At 39.8% G+C, this 20201-nt stretch overlaps 1 protein-coding gene across 5 annotated transcripts in view; it reads left to right on the top strand.

The window, feature by feature from the left end:
* The window catches only part of RPS6KA2 (ribosomal protein S6 kinase A2), a 180598-nt gene that overhangs the window by 157989 nt on the left and 2408 nt on the right, over positions 1 to 20201 (top strand). For 4 of the 5 annotated variants that reach the window (XM_081906842.1, XM_081906844.1, XM_081906845.1 and 1 more), the window contains 8 exons: positions 5985 to 6087; positions 8299 to 8429; positions 10398 to 10523; positions 12666 to 12755; positions 14123 to 14281; positions 14923 to 15084; positions 17765 to 17841; positions 18944 to 19061. In XM_081906842.1, coding sequence (XP_081762968.1) covers positions 5985 to 6087; positions 8299 to 8429; positions 10398 to 10523; positions 12666 to 12755; positions 14123 to 14281; positions 14923 to 15084; positions 17765 to 17841; positions 18944 to 19061 — 966 coding nt within the window. Of the gene's footprint in view, positions 1 to 5984; positions 6088 to 8298; positions 8430 to 10397; positions 10524 to 12665; positions 12756 to 14122; positions 14282 to 14922; positions 15085 to 17764; positions 17916 to 18943; positions 19062 to 20201 lie in introns of all 5 variants that reach the window. The other variant, XR_014167184.1, reaches the window with a different exon arrangement.

Here is a 20201-nt window from a genome sequence, read left to right on the forward strand (position 1 = left end):
GTTTCCATCCAATCTGTGCTTCTGCAAATTCATTGGGTCCAAGATTTAAAGGCAGACATGTAAGTGATGATAGCAGTGCTTCTGCATTTGACTAGATTACGAAACAAGCAGCACCCTTAGGGCTTGTTGCCGCTGAGACCATATAACACCGGTCTTGAAAGACCTACATTGGCTCCCAGTATGTTTCCGAGCACAATTCAAAGTGTTAGTGCTGACCTTTAAAGCCCTAAACAGCCTCGGTCCAGTATACCTGAAGGAGCGTCTCCACCCCCATCATTCTGCCCGGACGCTGAGGTCCAGCGCCAAGGGCCTTCTGGCGGTTCCCTCATTGCGAGAAGCAATGCTACAGGGAACCAGGCAGAGGGCCTTCTCGGTAGTGGCGCCCACCCTGTGGAACGCCCTTCCAGCAGATGTCAAAGCGATAAACAACTACCTGACATTCAGAAGACATCTTAAGGCAGCCCTGTTCAGGGAAGTTTTTAACGTGTGATATTTTATTGTATTTTTTGTTTTTATGGAAGCCGCCCAGAGTGGCTGGGGAGGCCCAGCCAGATGGGCGGGGTATAAATAAATTATTATTATTATTATTATTATTATTATTATTATTATTATTATTATTGGAAAGTACAGAATGTTGCGGAGTACAGAACATCTTCAGGTATTTGGCCAAGGAACACAGTCTGGGATTCTGCCAATTATAACCCTCCTGCAACACCATTGCAAGGCCCTCGCACAGCACAATCTCTGACTCATCTTCTTTCCTACTTCAGATTCCTCCACCCTCTGCAGCATGTGAAAGAAATTGGTCTATTTTTGGAAATACTCACATCAAATCAAGCAATAAATTGACTTGTGGATGGGTGGAATTTTCAGTCAGGCCAAACCTTTGGTTTTTAAAGGTCCGTGATAAATGTGATGGCAAATATTTAAAAAAACAGGAATGGTTAGCTTAGAGGAAGAGACCAATTGAATTTCTTGTAGTATTCATTGAGTCTTGTCTCTCCTCCCCTTTTCCTCAACTCTTTTTATGTCAACTTGTCATTGTGGAGGACTGGAGAAGACAGTGATTTTTAGAATAAGTAATGATTTGTTTTACTATAATATCGATAGTTTCTGCTATCAATTTCTGCTATTCTTTTTTATTATAATATTGATAGTTTCTGATAGTTATGCCTGCTTCTCATAAACTGGCAAAACCAAAAATATGCTATGTTCCTTACAATTCAGCAGCTTCTAATGCCACTTGTAATGAAAACTTAAAATATTTATTTATTAAATTTCTAGACCACCCATCTTCTGAGCATCACAGGGCAGTTTACAAAACAAAAACACACAACACACAACATAACAACAAACAAAACAATAACCCACCCACACAGTTTAAAAGGCCACAGATTACTTAATTAGCCAAAGGCCTATGAGAAGAGGAATGGTTTTTTTCCTGGTGCCTAAAATATAATTCAATTTGTAATTATTGTTTGTGTAAACTGTACTTTTAATATACCAAAAATATATTCTGTGGTAAACCAAGTTATACATAATGCATTTTATGTTCCTAAAGTAACAAAGCGACTTGTAATATGTAGAGAGTACTTTTTTTAAATAGAAAGTATGGCATTTTTGCCAATTAATTCTGTTCTTTTCTGAAACCTCTAACAGGGGGAAAACACCAATTCCACACCCTCTCCCAACCTGGTTTCAAAATTTCCAAAAAAATTACATTTCTAATCTCAGGTTATGCAACTGCTAGACAGCTACTTTTTAATGAAAAAAGCTACACATTTGGGGGCTGTGGATCATCTGGGAAGGGGACTGCTCCCCCCCCCCCCAGACACCAATGAATAAATGTAATTGAAATGTGAGAGACTAATTTCCACATAATGAGCATATAGTTCAGATATAGTTTTTCTGGATTCAACCCAACATAATTATGAATGGGATTTTAATGTTACTATTTCAGCCTGGTTGTCTAAGGCTGTTGATCCTAGCCATAGACTGGCAACGCCACTATTTGCAAGGGACATTTCAGGGGCGGGTGGGGGTTGAGTGTAGCTTTTAAAAGCCCAGTAGCAGCAGATGGTCTGTTTGACTTGATGGTTTTCTGAATATGAACCAGCATGAGTTCTGAACGGAAGCTAGTCCTTGATGTCTTATAATGATGCTTCCAGCTGCTGAAAACGCCTTTGTGGCTAGAGAAGAGGAATAGAGCTAATGCAGGTGCTTTGTTCTCATCGCTGTTATTACTGGGAAAGGTCAGCAATGAGCTCAGTTTTGTTCCATGATCACACACTTTTTAGTCTTTCTTATACCTCTTGCCCCATTCAGCACATATGGTATGAATATTGATATATTTTATTTATGGAGAAGAAAAACTTCCTTACATTCGCTGCTGGATATGATCCAAAGTATTCAGACTGCTTTTAATTAAATAGTAATAAGGAAAGTAAAGACAGTCTAATTACCTATGCCACATTATTCTTATAATATTTTCTCTTCACATTTGATGGAAGCATTGTTTCGGAATAAAAACACCACACCACAGTTCCCATTACTAATTATAAGTAGGCATTTAAGGATGCCAACTAATTAAATGTTCTGTATTTTAAAAAGCAAATCATTTAATAAAAATAGCTATTAAATATTACGAATATACACCTTGTATTTTGAGAATGTCTCAACAGACATTTATATCCCACCTTTTCTCCAGACTTGGACTCAAGGCACAGATAAAATACAAAAGGGTAAAACATATAAAAGATACAGTAATGATTAAAACAATTTTAAAAACAACATTATCACTGGACATTGCACTCACCAGCTCAAATCCCATTAAAATCTAGTGCTACAAGTGTTTCTCTCCCACCTTCCAAATCCTTATGCTCCCCAGCTTGGCCTAATAATAAACCTCTGATTGTTAATTACTCTGCTTTAATTGCATCCAGCCATGGTGAGTCTGCATTGTGGCATCTCCTCTTCAGGAATAAAGCAACAGTTTTGGAAATGTCCAGTTAAAAATAATAATAATAATAATAATAATAATAATAATAATAATAATAATAATAATAATAATAATAATTTTTTATTTATATCCCGCCCTCCCCAGCCGAAGCCGGGCTCAGGGCGGCTAACAACAATAAAACAGTACAAAAGTACAGCACAAACAACACTCTAAAATAATTCATTATAAAATTAATTAAATTTGAGCCACTGGCCACCATTGGGCTAGAGCTCCGCGAAGATTGCTGAAGGAGGGAGTCAGGCTGTGCCGTGGCCAAAGGCCTGGCGGAACAGCTCTGTCTTGCAGGCCCTGCGGAAATATGTCAAGTCCCACAGGGCCCTAGTCTCTTGTGACAGAGTGTTCCACCAGGTTGGAGCCGCAGCCGAAAAAGCCCTGGCTCTAGTTGAGGCCAGCCTAAAATTAAGATGTGCTGAAGCTGCCCCTTGTCTTGTGAGGTCACCCTGCCTACAACAACTTCATTACTTGTCGTCATCCATCCTCTGTGTATATGGACCAGCAGAGGCTGAAGACTCACAGACAGAGTGGTGAGATGCCGTTGATGAATTCATCTGACCCTTAAACAAAGCCAGTTGGCCATCATGCTCCCAAGTGCAAAGACTTCAAAGGAGAAGGGTTTTGTTTTTATCCGGTTCTTCTGCCTAAGAAATATATTCATCAAAAACATCAACTGAAGTTAAAAATAGAAATGAGCTATGTGTGCCTATTAACATAGAAATGGAAAAGTGATTCATAGATCTAAAGTGATGCCCTTTTCTGGCATCTCCTGACAGTATCGCTTTGTCAGTGCAACGGTTCAGACTCGATAATGTTCCAGAAGATAATTCATCCCTGTGTCTACTTACTGGATTGTGTGTTCATGTTCCTGTGTAGCAAGTGTATAATAGTTCAGGGAAATCATTCCTTCATCCCTGTGCGGAGCAGCTTTTTCGCGTTGCTGTGCGTCACTAGCTGTAGTGCTGCCTTTCTATTTCTGGAAGGTATCTGGAGATCAGCTCAGTTTCTCATCAAAGTCATTAGCTCCGTGAATACATTCAAATAGTCTGGAAATGGACAATCTTAGAGAAGGGAACATAAGACTCTGCCTGTTCTCTCTCCCCGCCCCCCATTGGAACTTGTGCACCTGAGCCCTTTGGACAAGCATTTTTTCTGGATTGATGGACCATACCTTACAAACATGGAACATACAAATGGCTCATTCAGTGCACTATTTGGACAAAGGTACATATGCATCTCTCTCTGTGAACAGGTTTCCATTAACGAATGGAACACGGTCAGCAGGTGGAATCTTCTGCCATCATCCCCATGCATTCATTTCTACACTGTGTGAACATCTGCACAGTGCTATTCATTGCAGGAAATGACTAAATAATGCTTAATTCAATTAAATGAGTGCCCTTCCAGATGATGACTGCCAGATGCATATAGAGCGTGTGTTTACATCTGCCTCTCTTGTTTTTCTACCTATTTTTAAAAAGGAAATTCTGTTACACAAAGCATTCATACCTTCACAAATAATGGCAATGAGGCTTAACTTGTGACTCATGGTTGCTTCCTTATTCTTCTTTGTGGTACGTTATATGGATCCCAGGGAGAACAAGTCCTCTGTTAAGTTTACGTTGAAGTCCTGGGCAGAGTTATTGGAAACACACAGCAGCAGCAAGAAGCAAAGCTCTGCTCGAGGAAATGTGTAAAAGAGAGTTTGAGAAAGCAACGTTGCAAATGGCATCAGAATCTAGTCATAACAAAGAAAACTGTGACAGGAATATTGGCCTGATATGAAACAATATCAATAAGTACAACAAACAAGTGGAGGAAGTTGGAATCAAAGATGAATTTAAAAAATTAACTTTCTGAGAAATAAACAGACACCCCATACCCCTCTTCCAATCTTAAATATGTGTTCACAAGTCTGCTTTGAAGCATTTTTAAAATCAACTTTTAAACAACTCTTACCTCATTCACCACATTAGGATTTGCAGTGCCTATCTATTTCCTGCACATGGATCACCCATTGACACTCTCTCTCTCTCTCTCTCTCTCTCTCTCTCTCTCACACACACACACACACACACACACACACTATAAATAAATAAATAAACAGCCCCTCACATTCTTGAGTGGGATTACATGTGGCATCAAACAGATGGCTGCTTGCTTGTCACAGTCTTCACAGTGCCAGTCACTTGTTAAGGAGTGAAAGGGCTTACTGCAGACCTCCACGTTGCCTTTTCCCTCCTCTAGTACGTAGTCTGCAGTGTTAAAGCTGGCCATCTGCCTGGCACTGTGCAAAGAGACAAACACGTGTCAGCTCTGTGTGCAAGGAGCTGCACTTTGAACCCTTACCTCATTTGTCCTCACAGCAATTTTGTGTAAGATAAATCAGTTATCGTTCCCATTTAAAGCAAGACTCCACCCAGGGCTGACAATCCCAGAAACCCCTTAGTGGTTGTTTTCATACATTGCATCATGGCACATTACAACACTAATACCTCATTTGATTGTGTGATACTGCTAAGCATAGAGGAAATAGATGTTTAGGTAATAGAATATTTCAAGAGTGATCTTCCCACCTTTTCCTAGGCTTAGCACTGAACATAATTTCCTAAACACAAGATGCAATGTGTGTATTACAATACCACCCTATGCATGTATACTTGAAAGTATGGCCCATTGTGTTCAATAGGGCTTATTCCCAGGTAAGTGTGTATAGGACTGTAGCATGAACGTAGCCAGGATTTATTTTTGGGGGGTAGGCTTTATGTTGGGGAGACAGAACCGAGTTATCTGTGATACAATTGGTCAGTTAAGTATTTTTATTTATTTACTTGCTTTGGGGGGGGGAGCTGCCCTCCCTGGCTACACCCATGGACTGTAACCTAAAATATCTTTCCTGTGTTTTTGTTCTTTTATGTATCTTGTTGGCAATTATTTTAATCCATCATTTGTGGTGGTGGTTGTTTTGCAGAAGTTGTACAGGAAAGAAATCATGCCACCTTTTAAACCTGCTGTGGGACGGCCAGAGGACACCTTTCATTTCGACCCTGAATTCACTTCACGGACACCAACAGGTAACCAGGAATAGCAGCAAGAGAAATAAAATAAACAAATTCAATGGAAAAGATCATTATGAATGTTTTTTTATTCCATCTATGAATCACTTCCCGTAAAGTATCTTGAAGCGATGTCACATTAAAAACAACAGCAATAAAAGGATTTTTTAAATTCCATATGTAGAAACAAAAACAATTCCATATGTAAAAAGAATCTCATATACAAACAATTTAAAACAAGTTCATATGCAAAAATCAGTTTCAAATCCAGTACATATACAACATGGGATAGGGCCGGCCGGTAGTCTTGTAGGATCTTAATGCAAACCATGAAATTTAATGCTGACACAGAATGTCTAGCTATATTTTAAAAGTAGCCTTCCTCCCCCTTCTTAATCCACAGCTAGACACCCCTCTTTTGAAACAATTAAAATAACTTTCCATGAACATTATGACCAGGTGATCCTGGGGGGAAAGGATGCCAATCCAGATAGTTTTTCATACAGATTTTACTTAGTTCTCTGTAACTAAAATTTTCTGGCTTTTCCAAGAGCCCAAGAATCAGTTATACAGGTACATTGTTCTTCCACAGGTGTCTCCCGCATTATATATACTATAACACCAGAGCTTCCTATGGCAACTAGACTACACATCACTGGAAATATTAGAGCTCTAAGCAAAACCTAATAAAACACCAGCATTTTCCCCCCTTCCAGATTTGCAGCAAAGCGAGGGGTGCAGATGAGTGAGAGACTGTTATGCTTTGACCCACCCTATTCATATCTCCTGTTTCCTCCCTGCATAAGATTCTGACATACAGTAATAGCACCTCAGAAATTGCTCCTTTCTGTCCCAAGCTAAAACCAAATTAGCTCATTCACTGCAGAGTTCTCAAATTGCTGTAGTCAGTCATCGCTCTTAACCTGAGGCAATTTCTCAGTTATAGAGATCAAGTTAGTGTGAGCTTTTGCATTTCTCTGGCAGTGTGGTTGCTGCTGCAGCAATGTTCCTTTCTATGCCTCCAGCATTTTGTGAAATGACCAGATTACATGGAAGGAGTCCATACCGTGATATTTTCCCACACCAGTTTGGCTCTATAAAATCTGGAGTAATACTAGCATGGACAGAAACTGTAGTGTGGACAAGAATTTCCAACACATCTGCATCTACTCAGAAATCCAGGGAAACAGTAGAATAGTAAAGTCTTCAGGTGATTGGATGACATAGGCTAGGTTCACATTACCAGATTAAAATGCAGCTCCGTTCTTTTCCCCCAATTCTGATTTAGGGAGAAACACATCAGAATGTACTATTTCATTTAAAAATGACAGGAAAGGTGTGGCTTTTGGTTAACATCATGTGTACACTGCTTCCCAAACCAGCAGTGGGAGCTCACAGGATGAAGAGTAAACAAGAGTGTACACACAGCCGCAAACTGCCATCTCCCAGCCCGGATAACTGACTGCCTAAATAACTGGCTGCTTGGTCATAATTTTTCACCTTTAGTTTGTGTCCATACTGGTGCAAATCAACAGATTAGCTCAGGCTTCCTCAAACTCGGTCCTCCAGATGTTTTGAGACTACAATTCCCATCACCCCTGACCACTGGGCCTGCTAGCTAGGGCTCATGGGAGTTGTAGGCCAAAAACATCTAGAGGGCCAAGTTTGAGGAAGCCTGGATTAGCTGGATATCAATTGTGTACTGTTGTGGTGCAAACCAGTTCTGAAATCTGCACAGCAGAAAGAAGAAAAAAGAAATTTGTTCAATAACCAATGTTCTAGCATCTAAAGCTTAAAGGGGAGTTACTGGCATGGGCTCATTTTGCAATATGCTGCTCCCAATTCTAAAAGTAATTTTGTACCTTGGCTCCTCATCCCACCATCCACTATGTTCACGCTGCCACTCCTGAAAGTACAGAGACAGCTTTATGTTTAAGTAAAGGTGGACTGGGAAGAGTTTGCATGGACAGGTAGAGTGAGGCATCTGCCCCAGGTAGGAGATGCTCACAGATGAGCAGACAAGAGCTATGTGTGCCACACATTCAGTCCTGTACCCGCTAAGGTAGCCTGCTGTCAGTTGGGTCAACTTTTTAATCTGGAGTTGTTTCTTTACAGCATTGGTAGGACCTGCTTGTAGCATTCTAATTTCCTGAATGAAATATTGTACTCTCTTTGTATTGGTTTGGAATCCCCAATCGTCCCTTGAATCATATCTCACCTCCTCTGCAGATTCCCCAGGCGTCCCTCCAAGTGCCAATGCTCATAATCTCTTCAGGGGATTCAGCTTCGTTGCATCCAACTTGGTGCAGGAGCCTCCACAGCAAGACGTCCACAAAATCACAGTTCACCCCATTGTCCAGGTAAGGATGCATCTGGTGAAAGTGTGTATGGTCACTGGAGGCTGATGGCTGTCTGCCATATTTGCAAATATCCAGGGTGAACACAGTTGACCCTTACTAATGTTAGACACAAGCCCAAAGCACAATATTTTTCACAGGCTGGACATTAGTGTTAGGCCTATTCCTTAGTATTGTATACATTTTCCTGATTGTGATAGTCCTATTGACAGAAATCATGATGCAAGTTGAAATCATAACGTGATACTTAAATGCAATCTCAAGAAGCTTGCAGTACTCTATTAGGTTTTCTTTTTAGTCACTGGGACCCAGACTTCTACCTGAAATGCTGTGGTGCTTGCCTGCCTTCAGTGTGATGTTTTTGCATGTATGCAATAAATAATGCCACTTTCATTAGCCAAATTTGGTAGAATTATTAAACACCAGAAAAATGGCAGGCAATGTTTATATGGAAGGAGAACTTGCATATTGCAAGGACTCCGGAGAAGCTCAGTGCTTCTCTTTCATGTTCTGCACAGAGACCTATTGGATGCCCCTGCAGGCAAGCCTCTCAGCATCAAGAATGACAAGTAGGCAGAGCAGCAGTGTCTTCAAGTGTTTTGTGCCATAGGATTAAAGGGCAGCAATTCACTTATATGAGAGAAAGAAAGAAAGAAAGAAAGAAAGAAAGAAAGAAAGAAAGAAAGAAAGAAAGAAAGAAAGAAAGAAAGAGATTTCAAGGGTGCTTTGGGGAAGGAACAAACGGGTTTCCTCCAGCCATTAAAAATTAAGCCCACTCCTATATACTCCTATATACAGCTCTCAAAAAGCCCCCTGTTATACTTCAAACCACAATAAACAGATAAACCCATAACTAGAAAAAAGTTTAAAAGCATTGAAAACCTGGCAGAACAAAAATGTCTTCATTGCTTCCCTAAAGGACAAGAGGGAAGGGGCTAGTCTAATCTCTCTTGTGAGGGAGTTCCACAATTAAGGCACCACCACCAAAAAGTCCCAACCAATTGCACCTGCTTTGGGAGAGGATCACAGTCCAGAGCCACCAACAATGTTTGCAGCTGATGGTTAGATTCGTGCAGGAGGGTCAATCCTCCAAATGTCTTCAGAGCCCTGCCCTGGGTTCTGTTTCTTAGATGTACAGTGGTACCTCAGGTTAAGAACTTAATTCGTTCCAGAGGTCCGTTCTTAACCTGAAACGGTTCTTAACCGGAGGCGCGCTTTCGCTAATGGGGCCTCCTGCTGGCGTGCGATTTCCGTTCTTATCCTGGGGCAAAGTTCTTAACCTGGAGCAACCACTTCCTGGTTAGCGGAGTTTGTAACTCAAAGTGTCTGTAACCTGAAGTGTCTGTAACTCGAGGTACCACTGTAATTGAAAGTGAGGTAATTTCTCTAGGTAATAGTAGCTGCTATAGTTCTAGGTGGCTAATATAGGAAACTAGAACTCTTCCAGGCATTCATTATTATATGCGCATGTTTTAATTCCTTACTCTGGTAATGAGATGCTTGTATTAAAACACCCAGAGACCAATGTATTATTATTTTTTAAATGAGACTGATGTATTCATTTTTTAAAAAAAATATTATAGCATCATTTACAGCCTAATCCCATTTATGTTTGCTTAGAACAGAGAGGGGAAACTCATTGCTCTCCCAATGTTGGTCTCCAACTCTCATCAGCCTGACATGGTCAATGGTCAAGGATGATGGAAGTTGAAATCCAACATTGGGAGGATCCAGAGTTCCTCATCCCTAACTTTTAAGAAAGTCCCATTGAGAATTCAGCTCAGTGGGATTAATTTCAAGTGAGTGTGCAAAGGGTTATAGTTTTAACTGGACTGGCATAAATTAAGACGTGAGTTCTGCTGAGGCTATGTGAGGAACAATTGTCTTTTAGTTTTCAACTCTGTTTGGTCTTCTGTTGGAAACTGCCATAAGACCTGCCTTCTTATGCTATCGTTTTGTTTTCCTCTATAGCAGTTACATGGGAACAATATTCACTTTACAGATGGTTATGAAATCAAGGAGGACATTGGTGTTGGCTCTTACTCAGTATGCAAGAGGTGTGTACATAAATCCACAGAAGCAGAGTTTGCTGTGAAGGTAAGACATCAACTTGTCATGCTGTCATCTGCAGAATTTTAATGGTTTGAGGCAAGAAGAAGAAATTTATTATAAGCAATTGATCATATACACATTTGGAGCTTGCACACTCATTCTCAGGGAAACTTTATCCATTCACTGTTAGCAGAATCATTTGCAAAGCAGCAAGGATTGTAACAACCAGCAAATAATATTACATCTTTAAACATGTACATACTGGGTTTCCAGTTCCTGTATGTCTTTGTATTTCTTGTGCTCGTGAATTTGTACCTTTTTTTTCTTTTCTTGTAGCTGAGTCTTCTCCTTCTACCACTGCTATATTTTGTTGATTCAGAGGTGGGAAACTTGCTTAGCACTGAAAGCCTCAGTTGAAATATATCATGGAAAGCCACAACTAATTTGCATTTGCATGCATCTAAGGATGTTTGCATATTGTTTTCCCTACATATTTTATTTGGTATTATTCAGTAGTATTTAATGGACCACCTGCCGTGGTATAAACCTGCCAAGGTCTTTAAGCATAGAGATGCTGCTTATCAGGCTTTTCCTCACAGTGGAGTTGCTCTCTATCCCCTTGATCATTTTGGTCCCCCTATTCTGAACCTTTTCCAACTCTATAATATCCTTTTTTGGTGAGGTGACCAGAACTGCACACAGTATTCCAAAAGTGGTATCACCATAGATTTGTATAATGGCATTATGATATATTGCACTATCTGGGATACAAGTTTATCATAAGAGTTAATTTAACCCAACGGATAGATGCTTTGTGAATTGCTTAATTAAAGGGCTTAATGTTCAAATGCCCAGAGTGCTAATAGCAGTACAATTGAAGGCTTGTGTTATGAATGCTGAGTCAATGAATAGTGGAAGTAACTGAACCAATAGTGCCTGCAGATATTATGGCACACTCTGTACTAATGGCCATGCTGCTCAAAGTGTGTGTGTGTGTGTGTGTCTCCTTTATCTCTTTCCAAAATAGTGATTATTCCAATGTTATGGAAAAGTTAATTATAGCATGAATGAATTGCTTAAGCTAATCAAGCTTAACTGTGCAAAAAAAGAAAAGATCCCCTAGAAACAGTTAAAATCATAATACCTCTCATCTGAGGGGGAAAATAGAATTATGCCATGTTCTTTTAAAATAATGCTAGCAATACCGTAGTAATTTTCTTACAACAGTGGTAATTTGGCATCAGAAAAAAAACAACAAAAGCATATTAAAAACCACACAAAGACTTATATTTAGGAGAGGTATTTAAATTGAACCCCATGTATTTCATAGCATCAAAGACCTCCAGTATTTTTACTCAGTATTAATATTACAGATTAATTAATTTTAGACAAAACTGCCACTTTAAAATTCCTGCATTGTATGGCTGTTAATGCTCTTCCCACCCTTGGACTTTATATTTATATGACACATAGTTAGTGGATCTGCTGTTTCTTGCAGAGTGACTTGAATATGAAATGACACACAAAATTTACAAATGAATTCTTTATATCCCGCCTAAAAAATGCATTTCACTGTGGATAGTATCTTGCATCCCACACATATGCCCTACAAATACAGGGCTGGATCCCAAAGGACCTTGTCACAATCTAGGCACTTCTACAACAGACTTCACCATAATTTCTCACCTCCATTTGCAGCCCCAGTACCCTATCCCACACCAATTGGGTGAAGGGTGGGGTATATACTGGGGAAATCTTGCTTCAGGAGTGGAGTTCAATTTGTGGTTTATTGGAAGCAAACCATTGTATCGTAACACATGTTGTACCAAATAGAATAGTTTAAGCAACGTAACCTGCCACCTTTCTCTATGTTTCACCTGTACAATTGACATCTATTTGTAGTTAGTAGCTACGAAGGTTTCCTCCCCCCTTTACGATTTGCTGTTTATTTATTCTGCTTAACCAATGAGTTGATGCATCTCAATGAGTCCGTGGCAACATTGTAACCAAAGAGGTTAATCCAAGGCTCAGTTATTGCTAATTGAAATTTTAGTGTGCTGATGCGCTGTATGTCTCCATTTCTTTGAAGCTCTTCTTTTGAGTAAACACACAAAGGAGTCTTATGAATGTTAGCTACACCTTCACTTGAATACAACACCTAATTACCATTGAATCCTTTGCTTCTAGATCATTGATAAAAGCAAAAGGGACCCCTCTGAAGAAATTGAGATTCTTCTGAGATATGGACAGCACCCAAACATCATCACTCTTAAAGATGTAAGAGGTCTCTCAAGTCACCAAACTCATCCACAGAAAAATATGAACAGCTGGTTGTAGACAGTGGTGTGAAGCCAATTCCAGCTACATTTTGTGCATGTATGACTCAGTGGAGATTTGAGTTTGGTTAAATGTATTCATGTTACTTGTAGGAAAATAACTTATTTTTTTACTGGTGACTCAGTTACACTAGATTCCAGGGGAGAGGCCATAAAGTAAAGGTTTAAATAAATAAAATCAGGAACTCTGAGATGCAAGGACTTTAATGTTCACATGGAGCTTCTAGGTGGTTTGAAAATAACCAAAACCACAACGGTCAAACTAGACAATCAACAATGTGCTGTCAAGATTTCTGACTGCACTTAGTTACTACTATCTTGCAAACCTCAACACGGTAGGTTCCTGAGGAGTCTAAAGAAGAAACAAGTGGCTTCTTCACCAATGTGCAGAAGCAGAATAGGCTATGTGCTTTGGAGGCTACTTCTGCTACTGTTTCCCACCAAGTTATTCACATATATTTATATCTCCAAATGATGGAGGGGATATGCAGCATCTTTCCAGCAAGCAGGAAGGGGCAGGGCAACCAAAGGTTTTTCCCCATCTTTTTTTCCCCAGAGGCTAATGTGCTTTAAGGGACACGGGTGGCTCTGTGGGTTAAACCACAGAGTCTAGGACTTGCCAATCAGAAGGTCGGCAGTTCGAATCCCCTCAATGGGGTGAGCTCCCATTGCTCGGTCCCTGCTCCTGCCAACCTAGCAGTTCGAAAGCATGCAGTGCAAGTACATAAATAGGTACCTCTCCGACAGAAAGGTAAACGCCGTTTCTGTGCGCTGCCCTGGTTCGCCAGAAGTGGCTTAGTCATGCTAGCCACATGACTCGGAAGCTGTACGCCAGCTCCCTCGGCCAGTAAAGCAAGATGAGCGCTGCAACCCCAGAGTCATTCACGACTGAACCTAACGGTCAGGGGTCCCTTTACCTTTACCTTTAATGTGCTTTATAGTGTTGCTGCTTTCTCCTGTTACAATCAGCAATTTAATTCTATTTTTTCACTATGGATTCATGCATGTTATGATGATTATTTATTTATTTTAAAATGCTGCCATTGGGAGGTTGGGTTTAAGGAGGACCCTCTCTAAACATCACCGCCAAGCATCAAGTGAAAGAGGAATCTCCTCCATCTACTGTTTCCTTTCCTATTCAGCTACTTTAGCTTCCATTATCTTCTGGTAAAACCTTGTGCTGGAACATTTAAGACAGTGCCCACATGACATTTACATCCTTATGGAGGAAGGGCAATAAATGAAATAAAGAAATGGATGGATGGAGAATTTTGAATCACACACCTGATTGCTTCTCTGCATGTATAGGTCTATGATGATGGGAAATATGTATACCTTGTGATGGAGCTGATGCGAGGAGGGGAACTCTTAGATCGAATACTTCGGCAGAAGTGCTTCTCAGAACGAGAGGCCAGTGCTGTACTTTGTACTATTACCAAGACTGTCAACTATTTGCATTCCCAGGGAGTAAGTACAATTTCCTCTGCTTTCTAAAAATGCTCTCTTTATTTTATTTCTTATTTGGGCATTACCCAAAATGTGCATAAACTTGTAAGTTACTAATTTACTATTGAAGAACACGCCTGTAGAATAAGGAATGCCATATCAAAGATATCAAACTTGGATAGTATCTTCCATACCAAAGAGCTAATCCATATTACTTTCCTTAAACCCAAAGGGTATAATAGACTTTATCATAAACATTTATATTTGGACTTGACTCAGTATTTTATATGGGGGGGGGCATATATTTAATCCTATGTAAAGAGGAGGCAGACAACATAGCCAGCTGAAATCAAATGGACCTGTGCGTGTTCTGGGTGAATACTAATTTAGTGAATACTATTTAGTGAAAATTTGTAACATTTCAGAAGACCAGAGGTAAATAGAAAAGAATTATCAAATTTATTTGGTTTACGACTAAAATGCAACTCTATGTACATTATCATTTGGTAAATGTCAACATTAGCAAAGCATGACACCAAATGCCAAAACAAACTTCAAATGGTAAATCTTGAGAATTTCCAGATTCCAACACAAACCAACTTTGACATTTATCATTGCAACAGCTACTTCACTTTATATAACCCTTTTTCCTTTCCTTGCAGGTTGTTCACCGAGATCTGAAACCTAGTAATATTCTTTACATGGATGAGTCAGGTAACCCCGACTCCATCAGGATCTGTGATTTTGGATTTGCCAAACAACTGAGAGCTGAGAATGGCCTGTTAATGACACCATGTTATACAGCCAATTTTGTAGCACCTGAGGTACATAGCAGAGCGATCCCTGTTCCAGCAACTGTAACATCATATCCCATATTTACATCATTGTTGGAGAGGCAAAACAGCTTTAGATTGGCCTCTCAGTTGCTTTTGATACGAGTCCATTTTCCTTGAGCATCATATTTTCTGATGGTTTTATTGCTTTTTGCCTGATTTGTCTCAGAAGGTGACATGTGCAAAAGGCAAGCTCAAACCCATGGGAGTCTGCATGTGGCATTCCACAGGACTCAGGGCTCTTGCCTTGCAAACATGCAAACCAGGATGTGGTGTGGAGTGGTATAAATCGGCTGGATGAAGGTTCAGGGTGCAAAAAACTGTTAGAGGAAGAGTTAGACCCCTTTTCCCCTTTTGCTCTTTGTAAGAAATGCCACAGCAGTTTTGGCAAGCAGCTTTTGAAACATTTTCTTCTCTAATATCCTGACGTTCACCTCAAACTTCGCTCTGATCCCAGACTCCCTTGCCTCTGAAACATTTGTCCAATTAAATTGAATGTTAGGAAAGCAGCCAGAGGGAATGGCAAAGGCGAAATAACATGTCTGCTTACATTAGTCTTCTCTGTTTTACTTGGAACCCATTGATTTTCTTTTAGTAGACGGCAATGTAATAATTACAACATGAACTATCATGGATTGTTAAGGATATCTGAGAGGAGGAATTGGCCTGCCATCTAGTGGGAACAAATGCAGGAAAACAAACCATGAATCACAAAGGCTGTTAATCTCCTGTCAGTGTGTAAATTATTTTATTCTCCAGTTTTCATTCAAGCCTAGGTGGGCTTTATTTGTGGTCTTATAGACTGCTGGGGAAGACATTACAGATCTAGTGCCAGGTAGCACTCACCATACTTTTTAGGTTTGGGCCCAGCATAGGGAGAATTTTATGTGTAATCATCAAACATGCAGCTACATGCTGTGCTGTATTTTCAGTCTCAAAGTCTCATTTGATAATAACCATTCTAGCTTACATGATTAAGACTCCCACAGGCAGTTTCATGCTATCAGTATATAATAAAAGCCAAAACCATACTATTGCTTTGTTTCAAAATCCATAGTGACTTTACATGCAGTCATAGCAGTTTATTTCTGAAACATTAAACGCATTTCTGATCAATGAAACTAATTCTTGAAAAACAGTATTTCATCATTAACAATTATAATTGTCTGCATAATGTTATAGTTGGTTACATGTTGAAAACTTGATTTGTTTGGAACAAATATGGGAATGAACAACTGCGTCTGTGGCACAACAAGACACACACATTCATTATATGTAACAGTTAGGGATGGAAGGAGCTGTCAGTTTTCGTTCTCTCAGTTTCTCATTTTTCCAATAATAAATTCAATTTTCCACATTACTTCAGCAACTTACAATTTATTTTTATTCTTTTAAAAACAAACCTCATGAAAATTATTCAGCAAATTTCTCTTAATAAATCCATGCTTGTTTGCAGTTTTGACTAATGTACACATTTTTGCAAACAATTTCTCCTAATAGAATGCATTTTTAATGTTATTTGAATGCTATTTTTTCCTAGTATATCCATTTTTATTCTCACTTCTCCCTAACATATGCATTTTGTAAACGCTCAGTTGGATCACTGCATCACAAAATTCAAATAAGTGTGAATTTGGAAGGATGACTGTATTTCAGTTTTCATATTGCTTTGGAAAGTGTGAATTTAATAAATTCAGATTTAAATGTGAACTGAATTGAACTTCTCAATGAAGCCTCATAACAAGTGCACACATACATAACATATATACTTATTTTGTATGGTAGCAATAACAGTTCTGTAAGAATAAAGCCATGTGTGAAACAGATTTAAATAAGCTTCTGGGAAGATGCCATGCTCTAAATGCTATGGATCCTTTGTTTATGATCAACTGGATAGTGGTCTGGAAGTGGGGCAGGTTTTGTTTGTTTGTTTTGCACAAATCAACCACCCAACGGCACCATCAAACACTAAGGCCCAAGTGATGAAATAAAAAGAAGCATGTAGCCTTAAATTGTGCAATTGCTCTATCACTTTTGAAAACCTAATTCTTATTCCTATGGGCAAAATCAACCATTCATTGAATATACTGCTGCAGTCTTCAGGGCTGCATTCTTCAGGTGGACCCCCTAGTTCTCTGCTATGAGTTGGCCAGCACTGGCATCAGTTTTCTCCCTCCTTTGGTATATTTTCTGCCTTTTGAGGATGCAGGAGTCAAGAATACATAGTGACAAAACCAGACTGTGTAATGAAATACAGTCGTACCTCTTTCTGTTCTGGAAGTCCGTTTGACTTCCAAAATGTTCGGAAACCAAAGTGCGGCTTCTGGTTCACTGCAGGAGCTTCCTGCAGCCAATTGGAAGCCGCAGAAGCCGCATGAGATGTTTGGGTTCCAAAGAACGTTTGCAAACTGGAACACTCACTTCCGGGTTTGCGGCGTTCAGGAGCCAAAACGTTCATCTCGCAAGGCGTTCAGGATCCAAGGTATGACTGTATTTCATTTCCTCAACTTGCATTGTTAGGTCTCCTTGTACAATTATTTCCCTGTCCAAGGTGATCACTCTTTCCAACAAGTTCAAGCAAATGTGAACCAAGCCACTATCATATATTTCTTGGCAGTTCCAAAAAGAGTTTTATAACCTCGTTCTTCTACTTCTGTTCTCCTTTCCACAGGTCCTGAAACGGCAAGGCTATGATGCAGCCTGTGATATCTGGAGCTTAGGGATTCTATTGTACACCATGTTAGCAGGGTAGGTGCAAGGCCTTCCTAGTATCTTTGCACAAGTTGGAAGTCTTCTCCATGGGCTACTGCAGTGGCAGCCAAGTTTCCCCCCTGGAGGTAACCAATGCCAAGCATCACCCAAGGAGTTCCTTTTTGCTGTTATTTATTGCAAAGAACAATCAAAATTGGGATTTTACGCAAAGTCTGCTGAACAAATGGGATGCCTTCCTTGTAAACAGCAATTGTATGAATGACTTTTTAAAAGTAAATTGCAAGCAACGGTGACTCAATCCAAATTGGGAGCTCAATCCAGAGCAGGGTTAAAGCACCTTGTCCCCAATAGCAGGGTCCCATGCTGAAACAGAGATCCCACACTGCCATTTACTTGTAAAAAGCAGTTTACACAATTGCTAATTGCATGACTAGCATCACATCTATTTCAGCTCCTAAAATGAGGTCTTGTTCTGCTTTCTTTTATGCTTTAAAAATAAGAGTTGACACTTTCCTAAGTCTCAGACCACATGCCGAACTACACATTCAAAGTACATTTCCCCCTCAAAGAATCCTGGGAACTGTAGCTTATTAAGGTGCTGGGAACTGTAGCTCTGTAAGGGGTGTACCAATCCCAGCATTATTGAGGTGGGGGGGGGATATGCTTTGAATATGCTTTTAAGGTATAGTGTGTATGCAGATTCCCCCCCACCCCACCCCATTGTGCTAGATCTCAATTATTTGTCCTGCTAAGAGGTAAGCTCCTTACTACTTAAGTTTTTTAAAAAAATAAAATAAAAAATTAACCAAAACATTCTCCATTTGCAAGGAAGATAAATAAAGGGGGACATTTTGGAAGGAGGAACTCCCTCCCCCCCCCCCCGGATGATGTTTTGTTATGACTGACACAGTTCAAAAGAGGTGTCGTACAGTTGTGTCCATGAAAATGAAGGGCCTCATCTCACAATTTTTGTTGTTACTTTAGTCAATTAGGTTAATCATTTTCATGAATAATGCTGTTATTTCTTCAGTGGGTGAGGCCTGATTAAAAGTTTTATTCAAGCCAAACCTATTATTATGCTCTGGTAACTCTCCATTGTGCAAACAGCTCTTTAAAATACCCGCTTGTGGCTCAACAGATTCACTCCTTTTGCAAATGGTCCAGATGATACCCCAGAGGAGATTCTGGCCAGAATTGGCAGTGGAAAGTATGCACTTACAGGAGGAAACTGGGATTCAATATCTGATGCTGCTAAGGTAAGCAGATAACATATTTTTAGGTTGGCCTTTCGGAACCTCCAAGGCTGTTTGTGGTTCAAAAACGTATCAAAATTGTTTTCAGACACATATTTTGAAAGAAAAGTTATTTAGAAATGTCTACTTCAATACAATTTTTTGTATTTGTTTTTAAAACAATAGATTAAAACAGAAACAGATAGAATGGACTTATGGGTGAATGAATGTGAAGGTAGCATGGACCAGAAGTAGACTTATTCACCCATCCCAATCCTTAGTACATGAGAAAAAGAGACTGTTTCAACTGTCTTAATACATTTAGCTGTTTTAATACAGTAGCACATTACATGGACCCCTTGACAAGTGATCGACATATTGTCCTTAATGACTAAAACTAGTACTTGATCACAAGGGGTGCCAACTTGAGTAAAATATTGGGGGGGCAGGTAAGCTGCACCTCGCATCATTGATCACATGATGTAGCACATGCACAACATTTGAGTGGCAATACCTATCAACTTTGGGGAGGCCTAACTCCCTCAAATATTTTAGGGGGGGGCAAAGGCACCTCAGCCCCCAGGAGTTGACTCCTATGTTGATCACCTAATATGCAGAACTGGGCTGTGAATTCATTGCAGCGCCTTCACATACCTTCTAAGGATAAGTTCAAAACTGTGCTTGAACACAGGGAAGCTGTTGCTAAAAGCCTCTTTTGCACGGTATCCTATCCATTGTGAAAATGGTGATTTGGAATTTTAGGGCATTTCAATACAGTTGCTGTTTTTCTATGGGATTCAGTCACATACTGACAAATTCAGGTTGCCTAAGTACAGTAGGTTGGGAGGTCTTATGCTGAAAACCTGCTTCCCCAAAAGACTGGACTATTTGCAAAAAGGGAAGCAATGGAAAGTGTGGAGTAACAGTTGCTTGACACAATGTCATCTAACCTCTCCACAAACAAATCAGGATGAATCCCCTATAAGCTGATAATCTAGAAGCACCCTTAGTTGCAGGGAATGAGTGCACTAACTGGCTAGGACCACTTCTGTACATGCTGCATTCTGTGTTATAACCCAAGTAAGCTTACTAATCCTCTGTTCTACCTGCCTAAAAGTCAACACTGAGATTGCTGTTTCACATACACATTTCCAAGACAACATC

Source organism: Podarcis melisellensis (assembly GCF_964234715.1).
Source record: "Podarcis melisellensis genome assembly, chromosome: 3".
Classification (NCBI taxonomy): domain Eukaryota; kingdom Metazoa; phylum Chordata; class Lepidosauria; order Squamata; family Lacertidae; genus Podarcis; species Podarcis melisellensis.